General features: G+C 37.0%; 1 protein-coding gene across 5 annotated transcripts in view; it reads right to left on the minus strand.

Moving 5' to 3' along the window:
* The window catches only part of LOC150098914 (divergent protein kinase domain 2A-like), a 416,716-nt gene that overhangs the window by 21,971 nt on the left and 381,735 nt on the right, over nucleotides 1-13,010 (minus strand). For all 5 annotated transcript variants that reach the window (XM_090404859.1, XM_090404862.1, XM_090404861.1 and 2 more), the window contains one exon: nucleotides 3,905-4,141. In XM_090404859.1, coding sequence (XP_090260985.1) covers nucleotides 3,905-4,141 — 237 coding nt within the window. The remainder of the gene's footprint in view (nucleotides 1-3,904; nucleotides 4,142-13,010) is intronic.

The following is a 13,010-nucleotide window of genomic DNA, read 5'->3' on the forward strand; positions in this document are numbered from 1 at the left end:
CCCCCTTAGGAAGGAAGACAGGAAGTATTTTTGCTTCACCATGAGATGTCAAAAATATCAACTGTGTCGACTTCCTCAAGGTGCCAGGAATTCTGCCATGAGTTTTCAGAGTCTGATGAATTCCATCCTTTCAGACATGCTGGGAAAAGGAGTCATCTGTTTCCAAGATGACCTATTAATTTACTCATCCGATCTACTAAGTCACAACGAAATTATTTTGGCTGTCTTGGACAGACTGGATGAAGACCAGCTTTCCCTGAAATATTCAAAATTTCAATTTTTCCTAAGAGAAGTAGAATACCTAGGGTACATTGTAAGTGAGGCAGGGATAGTCCCCACTCAAGATAACATAACAGCTATATTAAAGGCTAGAACCCCCACTACTGTTAGGCAAGTTCAAAGGTACCTGGGAATGATCAATTTTTACAGAAAATTCATTCTGTAAAAATTGATCGTGAGACTAACCAAAAAAAGGGGTGAAATTCACATGGGGGTAGAACAACAGGATGCATACCAATCCCTCAACCTAGCATTGACTAGATCACCTGTCCTCACTTACCCAAGGCTCGGACAAACCTTTTTCCTCTCAGCTGATGCCTCCAATGACATCATTGCTTCAGTAGTAGAGCAAAAGGAAGGGGAAGGCCTATTGCCTTCATCAGCAGGAAACTCTCCCCTTCTGAAAGAAATTCTGTGCTAGAGAAGGAGGCACTGGCCATTGTCGACGCTCTGAGAAAACTTAGATATATGTTACTAGGGCAGCGGATCATCCTGAGGTCAGATCACAAACCTCTATCTTTTATCTCGTCCATGAAGGATAAGAACCAAACGATTATCCACTGGACCCTAGAAATACAAGAATTCAATGTGGAAGTAAAATATATCCCTGGGAAAGCAAATGTAGTGGCGAACTACTTGTCTATATCATTAGGTTCTGAGCCAGAGGAGAACACCGGAAAAGGGGAAGAACTGGTCAACACCATACAAAAGGCTGGAGGGTTAGAGGAGAACAAGAACATCCCCCCACCTACAAGTCTGGGAGAAATCTCTCATTATAGAGGCCCAGAAGATGGACCACATATGGGGAGGGGTATACAAAAGGTTAGTGAAAGGAGAAAAACTCTTAGACTCTTGCCACCTTTGCCAACAAAAATCTAGTATTGGAGGAAAGACCCCTCTTCAGCCTTTTCCGATCCCCACGCGTCCCTTTCAAGCTGTGGCCATGGAAATCATTGGCCCACTTCCCACCACCTCAAAGGGTAACAAATATATCCTGATGATGATAGACATGTTCTCCAGGTTCCCTGAAGCCACAGCTATGAAGGACCAAACAGCAAAGACCGTGGCGGACAAATTGTTCAAGCTTATCATCTCGAGATATGGGACACCCCAAACTCTCCTCTCAGATCAAGGCTCCAACTTCACAGCTGAAGTCATGCTGCAGCTGTGCAAGTTGTTGAAGATACGAAAACTATTCACCCCCCCCCGTCATCCCCAAGGAAACGGAATATGTGTGAGAGACTTAATTAAACGTTAAAACACACTATCTCTAAACTGGCAGACAGGCAAGACAAACTGGGATGCTTACCTGTCCCACACCTTGTTTGCTTCCAGGACCGCACTTCATCCTGCCATCAAGGAAGCCCCTGCAGTCGTATTGTATGGGTTCGAGCCTCTATTTCCAAACAAGTTTAAAAGCTTACGTGTCAATACTGGGTTCCCTGATATGAGTATCATGATGAGTGACTACCAGCACTGAGGATTAAATTAAAGAGCCTAATCAGAGGTACTGCCAGTTCCCTTGCACATTCCCTCAGAACATCAGCTGATATCTCATCTAATCCCACAGCTACATTCACACTAAGATTCTGTAATATCCCAACAACCTTCAATTCATCCACCTCTGTTCCAACATAAATTCTTGTCAAAGCATTAACCTCACTTGAATGATATACCTATTCATATTGAGTCACTCAGTAACTCAACTATTTTATCTACTTCTATCACCTTGCGACTCATTAAAGTTAATCTTCCATAGTCATTCTTCCTCTTACTTGGCACATAACAAAAGAACTCTTTGGGATTTCCTTTGGTCTGCGAGGCTAGTTTCTCCTCATAATCTGATTTTATCTTCCTTACCTGACTCTTGTCCTGTTCATGAGCTTGCTGGTCATCACTTTATATACCTTCCACAGCATTTTCTTCTTCTGCAGCTCATGATTATGATATTACTCATCGATCGAACTCCAACCTGATTAACCCTCCTTGTCTTAGGTATACTAGATAATTTAATACAGCTTCCTCTAGATGCCCCATACTATCTCCCGTGCACTACTAACATCCTTCCCTTGCAGGGTTTTATGCCATTGCACAGCTTCAAGCTTCCTGCTAAGCTTATCATAATCACCTGTCTTGTAATTCCACCTATCTCCTTCTTGACAGAATATTCCTCATATTTTACAATCTTCCAACTCGAGACTGCATGGTCACTTTTCCCAATTGGAGACAATGTGGCCTTAGTTATAGATGGCTCTTCTGATCCTATGACCAGATCCAATACTCTTGCACCTTGAGTCCCCTCCATCACATGCTGGCTCAAGTAATTTTCTCTCAGTAGGTGTATAAATTCCATTTCCTACCTGCAAATCTATAAGGGTGTGCTGTAACGTTGTGATAATCACCATAAATTGAGGTAGAATCTCAATTCAGGTGTTTATCAGAACTTTTTAGCTTCCCCTCATATCTCCATAATTGTATTTGTGTTAAGTGTTCTGACAACAAGTGCCAGTTAGGGTGGCAATAACAAAGGACAACGACAAAATCTGAAAAAACATTGACTCAGCTAGGGAAGCAAGGTGAAGTCTGGTTAAAACAGAAAAACAAACTATGGTAGACTGAAGATATTACAGCAACTTGGTCAACACAAAGAAATCACATAGGAAGTTTTTTCTGGTTGGCAGATTAGATTAGCATGTGTCTTAGAGGAAAAAAAAAAATATATATATATATAAATAAGTGATTATACATACATATATAAATAGTTATGAAGAGATGTTGGAAAGGATGCAGAGACAATTGACTAAGATGATTTCTAGTCTCTGGAATGTTGAGTATTAGGACAGATTGAGGGAATGCAAATTGCAGAGTCTAGTGGGTAGAAGGATGAGGGAGGGACATGACAGACATATAAATTGCTAAGGGGTTATTACTGGATTAATATGGATCAGATTTTTTATAGACTGGGTGGAAGGTGGGAGAACAAAGGGCCATCCCTGGAATCTGAGGAGGGGATAAGGAGTAGGTTTTTCACATGGAAGAGAGGTGAATGCAGAGACATTGAATGCATTTAAGTCAAGGTATGATGAGCTGCATGTGTGAGAGTGAGACCTCCGTGATGAGTCTCTTCACTCCATCAAGGTGTGATGACAATGGTAATAATATTATCCCATGCACCACAGCTTTATTAACATCAGGGTTACTTAATATTCTAACCACTTTCCTACCACCCCTCCCCTCCCACATGAAATACACTAATAAAATATTCACTGAACATTTGTTATGTCAGCAGCAGAAGGAACAAAATCTTCCATGTTCTCCCTTTCTTCTACTAACAGCATGACTGTAAACTTCTGTAGGGTTTTGCTTTAATGCTTCAGCCTCTCAATATGAGAATTTCTCTTTTCTTATTATACTCATGCTTCTGAGGGGTACCTTGTTTGTTATATCTTCTCTATAATAATGTCTTCTTTCTCAGAAGTTCCTGCATAATTCCATGATTCAGACATTTTACTCCTACTCTGAACCTTAGGAATACAATCTGACATTGCAATAAGAAGCATTTCCCATAAAATAATTGTTTACACTAAATAGATCAATCAGAATTAAACTAAATTTCATTACTCACCAATATTTTCAGATTTCTTATGTATTTTATTTCCATCAAAGTTGAAAAATCCTTCTGCTTTATGTTCACTGAGATTAGATAACACTTCCTTGCAAATGATAGCAAACATCAATTCACCATACTGAGGTACTTCAGAACATACAGAAGACGTATTCTGCTCAAACAACATTTTCAAGCTAAATCTTTGAAAGCACCCTTCATTACATAGTTCTGCACTTGTAACCTGGTTTCGGTTAACTATAAAAAAATAAAAATACTTAAATATGCCAATTAAAAATATTTGTTTTTATTTTTTAAGTTATCAGAGTAAAAAAAATATCTTTCTGCTCCATTTACCAATAATTTAAATTTCTGGTTGTCACCTTATCTACAAAAATTACAATATGGAAATCTAACAAGGATTCTTGAATGTATTTAAAAAAAAAAGTGTGTTAATTCCTATTCAGTTTAAAGTGATTGGTTCTTTAGAAAGCTTGCTTTTGATCATTTTAAATAGTCCTCCCCATCACAAGATTATAAATCTTTACAGGAAGAATCAGTAGCTAAATTTCCTTTATACTTCTGACATGCTATTTTATATATATATATATATATTGTGACTAGTATTGATTCGGCTTGTAGACATTTTAAAAATTAGTGATATACTGACTAAGAACACCAAGAAAGGTAAGAAAAACTTGAATATAACATGACTAGTTTCGTTGGAACACCGACTTCTTCAGGCATGTAAATAATAACAAAAAAACTGGAAAAATAAGGTAAAAAACATGGACTTCCCAAATTAACAAAATAGGAATGACGACGTTCCGACGAAACTAGTCATGTTATATTAAAGTTTTTCTTACCTTTCTCTGTGTCCTTAGTCAGTATATCATTAATTTTTAAAATATATATATGTGTGTGTGTGTGTCTGTACAGGGTGATTAAAATTAAAGTATCACTGTTTAAGACCTCATGGAGCACCACCTTGTGATCCAAATGCTGCGAAACTTTGCAGGAATACAGTGTGCATCAGGAGGAAGTGATATCTGAGGGGAGTGGGGAGAGAAGCAGTTCCAAAACTCACTGCAAGGGACGATGTATGATATACTGAATGTAGATGGAGTAATTTTTCTGTATGTGTATAAGGAGATAAACAACAGAAGTATAAATAACACATTTTTATTCACTCTTCCATTATGCATTCATATGCTGTTCAATGTGCTACCCTTCCTAGTATGCCACAAAGCATTATGCTGTTTTTCCAGCGCTAGCAAGTTATCAGGATGATTGGATAAACTCTGTCTTTGAGAAATCCCCAATGCTAGAAGTCACAGGTGGGGGGGTCACATCAGATGAATGAGGCAGCCATGCAGTGGGTAACGCATGACTGATCATTCTGGCTTCTGTGAAATGTTCTCGAGGAAAATCATGTATGGATCAATCGACGTGTGAAGGGGCTCTTCCATCCTGCATGAAAATGACCGAATTCATGCACAGGCTCTGGCGTAGCTGTGGCACAACAAAATTGTTTACCATATCATGATACCTCTCAGAAGTAACTGAGCAGGTCACGGGGACTTGACTGGTGAATGCCCTCAAAGAAGAAAAATGGCGAAATGATAAACAAAGCTACAAATCTGCACCAGACAGTAACTTTGGGTGAATGCAAAGGAATTTGTTGAATTGCATGCAGGTTTTGCTTAGCCCATACCTAGCAATTGTGGGCATTCACAGCTCCATTCAGGTGAAAGTGAGCCTCATCTCTCCACAAAATCATCCACAGCCATGCAGCTTCCAACTCCACTCAAGCAAGTAATGTTAAAGCAAATGTCAGTCAATTCTCAAAGTCCTGCAGGTGCAACTCCCGCATCAGGGTTATCTTGAATGGGTAGAAATGCAGACTCTCTTTTGCAGAATTTTCCAAATAGTTGCATAAGGCACATCCATGTATCTTGCTACAGCATATACACTGCAGGAACCAATGCTATTATCTATGGCCTGCTCCATAACAGCAGTAGCAACTGCATTCACTTGTGAAGTGACTGGTTTGCAACCTCTAACTGCCAACAATCCCATTTCTTCAAATGGCTAATAATTCGTCGCAGAACACATGGAGATAGTGAACCTTGCGTTCAGGTGACGAAATTTGCAGAGGCCAGCAACAGCATTGCAATTGTTTAGGTAGCACAGCTTCACGAGCAAAGGTTAGTGCCATCACTGTGGACAGTACTAACAACCAGAATGAAGGGAAAAATCTGGTGTCTCCCCTCAGATATTGCTTCCACATGATGTACAATGTATTCCTGCAAAGTTTTGTAGTATTTGGATCACTAGATGGTCTATGTATGTATCTATGTATGGTGTGTGTGTGTGTGTGTGTGTGTGTGTATATATATATACATATATATATATATATATATATATATTGTTATTAGAATAAATATTTGTACGTATAAAATAAAAATTAATATTTATCAGTATAAATATTAATTTTCTAAAGGTACACACACACACACACACACACACACAATAATTCTGAGATATGTGAAGGGGGGAGGCCTCCATTTTGGAATCTTTTCATACAGTATTAGTGCTCATCATCACAGATGGTCTGTGTCAATTGTATCCGGTTTTGCGTGCCACCCGTTTCAATACCCTCCTGTCCCTGTCAGTCATTTCTGGCAGCTGCCCTGGGTGTTTTCCCTGCACTAGTGATGCCAGAACATCTACATTTGTTGATCACATCATCAACCATTGATTTTGGATGCTCCAGTTGAGTGGCAATGGCACATATGGACATGCCATCAATATGACAGTGATGACATCTCTCTTGAAGTCAATGAGTTCATGCTGTGTTGCTATACCACCTGTATTCAACTACTACAATGAAATACTGCTTCCTACTATCTGTACACTGTTTTTTTATGTTATTAACAAACCTGGAATGTTCTATAAGTTCAAGGAGAGGAGGGGTGTCCAGACAATTACTGGTAGATAGTGTATATGGAGTCACATAGGATCAAAGCCAAATAACTGGGAGGAGACCTCCACATCAACTTTCAGGAATGCTGAGAACAGACTGGGACTTCTGACCTAACATCCAATACCATTAGTAGGTATCTGCACCCTATAAGTAGGTATCTACTGGTTACTGAATGAACAAGGATGGGCTGTCCATTTGGGACTTAGCTGACCAAACTGTACTGTCTATTTGCTTAAACTACAAATGCATATGATGGTACAACATGATGAGATTTCATGAAGGCTAGAGCTTTACCCAGTTAAACAAGGCTACTACTGGAACAACCTTCAACTCAACATCTAGAAGAAGAATAAACCAAACACAACATCAAAAGAACTGAAGATAGGAACCATCAATATAAGGACTTTAATAGAAAGAAAATCAAACTTTCTGAAGAATTGTAAAATTACATGTGGACATAGGTATTACTAAGATAAAGAAGACAAAAACAGGTGAGATTTTACTAAATTATAAATAGGATGTTATTTTCAAGCAATAATGATCAAGGAAAGGAAGGGGTACACTAAACATGAAGATAAACTTCTTGATTGGAATGAGGTTTCAAGTTGAGTTATGTGGCAAACTTCAAAATGGGGAAAATGTACAATGAAACTTATTTGTGCCTATGGTCCCACAGAAGGTTCTTTTAAGGAAGAAGTGAAGGAACAGCCAGCTGACACAGAAAATGGGAAAAGTTGCTCTTGTTGGAAATCTAAACAGCAGAATAGCAAATGAATCCCACCAGGCATATAGGAACATTTTGGGAAAATTTGGAGAAAAGGGCAAAGTTAATAATAATGGTAAGTATTTACTGGACTTCTGCTCAGGACACAGACTAATAATTTCTAACACCATGTTTCAACATAAAGATGTGCACAAGTTCACATGGAGAGAGAAGACACAGGAAATAAGAAAAGCCTCATTGACTACATCATGCTGGGTTCAGGATACAAGAGTATACAGAAATTTGAAATTAGCAGTGACCATTATTTAATAATAAGCAAGATAAAAATGGATAATTACATTGAAAAGAGCTTAAATTTGACTATACAAACATCAGATTTTCACTTAAAGAAAAAAATGAAACATTGAAAAGAAGAACTAAATCTTAGAGTCTCAGTGGCAAAGACACTGATTAATTCAGATAGGGAGGTATGTGGTGAAGTTGTCTGCAATGAGAAAAAAATAAGAACATCATGCTGGATACATAAAAAGATACAAACCCAACATTCCTAGCGAGTAAGTTGGCAGATGTCCTAAAAGAATACAGAGAAAAATGCAAGAGTATGCTATGTGTAAAAGTAGATAAACAAATGTCACAGGAGGACTTAGGTAAGAGAATGGAAAATAAATATCAGGAAGGTGACAATGTTCTGGAGGCTATTGAAGAAGCTTAGAAATGAAGGAAAGATTACTGTAAAAGTATTCAAAGATGATAACAATGACATGAAAAAGAAGATAAGGACATCCTAGATGTCTAGAGTAATTACTTGACAAGACTGCTAAATGAATCAAGCAGTGACAGAAGCTTACTAGAAAATTTTCAAGAGGAATGCAAAGATGAGTACATATAAATACTTAAGGTAGAAAAAGCTGTCAAAAACTTGAAATGTAGAAAAAGGCAGGTGGAGTAGATGATAGTTGAGCAGAAATGCTTAAGTATGGAGGTATTAAAGTTTTGCATTGGCTACAACTGCATAATTCAGAGGGGCTGATCAGAAGGTCGAATTCCAATGATTGGAGTAGAACTCTCATAATACCCATCTATAAATAAATTTATTATAAATAAATAAATAAAGCTGAATGTGAGAATTACAGATGAATTTCTCTACTAATTCTCCAGGTCAGATTTATGTGAGCATACTCGAAAAGTGGTTTAGAAAGTTTGTGGAAGAGAAAATTGGAGAAGAACAAGCTGAGTTCAGGCCAAATAGAGATGGTCAAGATCAGATTTTCACTTAAAGACAAATAGTTGAGAAATTGTGGGAATATGAAAAGGATCTGTACTTAAGTTTTGTTGATCTAGAAAAGGCATACAACAAGATGTCCAGAGAAAAGCTTTTCTAAACACTTCAGTTGTATGGGGTGAATGGAACATTATACAGAGCAATACAGTCCATATTTAAGTTGTCATTCACTAGTTAGAATTGAAGGAAATACAGGAAGATGGTTTGATGTAAAATCAGGGATAAGAATGGTGCACATGATCTCCACTTGTATTCATCATCTATATGGATCACATTATGAAAGAAAGTGGCATTAGGCCTGATATTGGAGTCAAACTTAACGTCATCTGCTTTATGCAGAAGATGTACTCCTAAATACGTCGAGTGCAAGTCTCCAGGATTCTCTAACTAAATTTAATAACAGCTATAACAAATTTAGCATTAAAATGAGTAATAAAAAGACCAAAACTATGAAAACAGACAGGAGAATAGGAAATTTTAGCTGCATTCTGAATGGAGATCCAATAGAACAAGTAATATATTTCAGCTATTTAGGCACAGTTTTTAGTATAGATGGGAGGTTGAATCTGGAAATAGACAACAGAATAAGCAAAGCTGGTATGGTGGGTATCCAGCTGAATAAATTTATATATATATAGAGAGAAGAGCCTGTGTACTCAGTAGAAGTGGTGTTTGCACCCGACTGCACGAAGAAAGACTTTGAGTTCAAATCTAGTTGCTGACTAGAGGAACATTTTCTAAGCCTTTTTTCGACCGGTTCCTGAGTTAGTCGATCTCTAGCACGGGCAAGCGGGTTTTTTCTCACAGAAACTCAGGTTTTTCATTCTATAAACTGAAGAAAATTGGCTGTCAAACCCACACTATTTTCAGACATTAAAAATATTGTGTTAGGGACCACAAGATGGCAGCACTTGCTAGCAGTCTCCTACACTGTGTACCGATTAATTAGTAATAGCCTTGGGCCAGCTATCTTTGATTGGCTACCAGTGGAGATTGAACTGCCTACTCAGTCTCCAAAATATATTAGAACAAAAAGGCATTAATTGATTTTTTTTTTTAAAATAGAGAAATTAGCCAAAACACTAAACTAGCACTATACAAGACGGTGTTCAAACCAGTTTTAGGTTATGGATCTAAGAGTTGGGTTAGAAATAAAGTACTTGATCACTAGAGACTACAGATATGAGGATTCTGAGAAAAATTAAGACAGTGAACTGATGGCATCAATGGCAGAATCATATTAAAAATAACAATATTAGAAAGGAACTTGACATTATTAGCATTCAAGAATGTGTCAGTAGAGCATATCCAAGGTGGTGTGGTTTAGTGGAAGGAACGCCACTTCTATAACAAGTAAGAAGCACAGGTAGTCCAAATTTTCAATTGCCAAGTTTCTCTCACACCTAAAGACATTTACAAAATTCACGACCACAGCAGAACTAACTTATGTTCAACTGGTTGGAAAAGGAAAACATTATCCTCTCAGACAATCAAGCTAAATGTCCTATCAGTCTCTGAAATGGAGATCCTCTATCAATATAATGGTGCTGAATAATCTCTGCTCTTCCTTCCCATGATCTGAATGCTTTCACTCTTCTGACCCAAACACCTGATCTGGTGAACTAAGTGATAATCTTTGCTTGAATATGGGCATTCATCCTTCATCAAACCAGGCTTGTATAGTGGTCAACAGTTTTGTGGTAAAAAAAAATTTGGCATTTCTCAATTGGCACTCTGTAGCAGTCTATAAATCAAATACAGAAATTTCCTCCTGCTCAAATAGGAATTGAGCCATATGGCTGCTTGGCAAGGCTAATGGGTGCCACTTCTACCATTTCATGCTTCCATTTCTCATATTCAGAGATATGGATTAATATGGATTTCACCACTCAATCCACAGATCCAGCTACTGTTACTTACCTTTAGACCTACTATTATTACTATTACCCACCTCATAGGAAGGTTCAAAGAAGCTCATGTGGTTAATATGTTCCAATTTGGATATGGATATTTGCGAATATATCTACTGGGCAAGGGCAGTGTGAGACCACTGCTCTGCTTATTAGAGACCTAAAGTGGATTGAAAAAGTTCAATGTTTGATCTCTACAGCAGAGTTTCTTCTGTAAAAAAATAAAATAAAAAAAATAGCACTAGCCCAATCACAGTATTAATAGACTATAGATACAAAACCTTTTGCAGCTGGATGTTACAAAAAAAATTTGTATCTGGAATAGAGATCTATTTACCAAACTACTATCTTATGGTAGATGATATACCATCCATTTTGGATACTATTTCAAAAAACTCCCTAAAATGATTTATGCTACTATCCAGAAGGCAGAGTTCTTATTACAACTCATTAAATGTTCAATGCTTAAAAAATACATAAATAATTTAATAAAAATTCTCATAGCAGGGCAATGCTATCGAATAAGTTAAGTTAAAATTGTAGCTTTGTTTGCAATGCATGTAGAGAAATCAGAGAGTACTTATTTGAGTAATGAATTTGAATCAAATAGTTTGTTAAAAGTTTCTGAAAGTACAAATAACCTAAATATTTTGAAAAGGAAGAATAATTACCATTGTTCAGCACTGAGGAATGATTTCTGATAACAGAAATACTAAGCAACTAAGAAAATGTCAAGTTGGGAATTTCATGAATAAATTGAAAATTATTTACTTCACGACTCATAAGTTGTATCATCAAATTCCTGGCATGTACCCTCAAGGGATGTACAGGATATGATAGTACAACATGAAAACTTACATCATTACTAACTTCCTATCTACAATTTTCCTCCAAATCAATCTCTTACCTGTCAAGACTCCAATGTTATCAGATATTATAGTTCTGTCTTCTAAGGCACTTTTTACTGTTGTTAATCCACCTATATCCTTGTCTGGATCTTTTTCCTGCCAACCTGGCAGAGAACACTTGTTTTGCTAATCTTTCCTCTCCCATTCTGCTTAAGTGACCATACCACATGAGATTAGCTCTACTAACACATTCCTGGATGCTAACCATTTCAAGTTCTTTACTAATATCCTCGTTTTTAATATGATATTGCCATTAATTCCATCTATTCACTCCTCTAATCTTTTGCAGGACTCTCATATTTGAGGTCCCTAGTCTTTTATTTCTAATCCAACTCTTATATCCATAAGTTAAAATTGGTTTGAACACTGTCTTGTATATAGTTAATTTAGTATTTTGACTAATTTCTCTATTATTCTATATAAATTCATTCAGTTGACTTCTTACCATATCAGATTTGTTGATTCTGTTGTCAATTTCCATATTCAATTTATCATCTTCCCTAAGAATCATGCATAAGTAGCTGAAATATTTTTACTTATTCTTAGGTTTCCATTCACAATGCAGTTAATATTTTCAAAACTTCTGCCTATTTTCATTGTCTTGTTATTGCTGACCTTCATACCATATCTATTACAATAGTTATTCAATTTAGTCAGGGAATCTTGCAGACTTGTACAACAACGTCTGCATAATTACTTTATGCGGATGATGAAATGATGATGAAGAGCTGAGATTAACATCTCCAATTTTGATATCAGGTTAAATACCACATTCCTTTATAATGTGATCCGTATAGATAATGAATAACAGATGGGATAATGTACATCCCTGTCTGACACCAGATTTAACATTAAACCATCTTCCTGTACTTCCTTCAATTCTAACTGCTGACTTACAACTCAAATAAAGACCGAGTATAGCTTGATATAATGGCCCATTGACACCACATGCAACTGTAGCGTTCTGAATAGCTTTTCTCTTGGCACCTTGTCATATGCCTTTTCCAGATCTACAAAACTTAAATACAGATCTTTGTTATATTCCCATGATTTCTCAACTACTTGCCATAAAGTGAAAATCTGATCCTAACAGCCACTATTTGGCCTGAATCCAGCTTGTTCTTCACCAAGCTTTCTTTCCACACTCCTTCTAAACCATTTCTCAAGTATACTTGCATAAATTTTACCAGGAACCCTCAGTTTGGAAATACCTCTATAATTCTCATATTGTTTTATTTCCCTTTTTTTATACATGGGTACTATGAGAGCTCTACTCCAATCATCTGGAATTCATCCCTCTGTCAAAACCTTCGGAAC

The sequence above is a fragment of the Typopeltis vanoorti genome, chromosome 15 (assembly GCF_054136105.1).
Source record: "Typopeltis vanoorti isolate ZY-2024b chromosome 15, IOZ_Tvanoo_1.0, whole genome shotgun sequence".
Classification (NCBI taxonomy): Eukaryota; Metazoa; Arthropoda; class Arachnida; order Uropygi; family Thelyphonidae; genus Typopeltis; species Typopeltis vanoorti.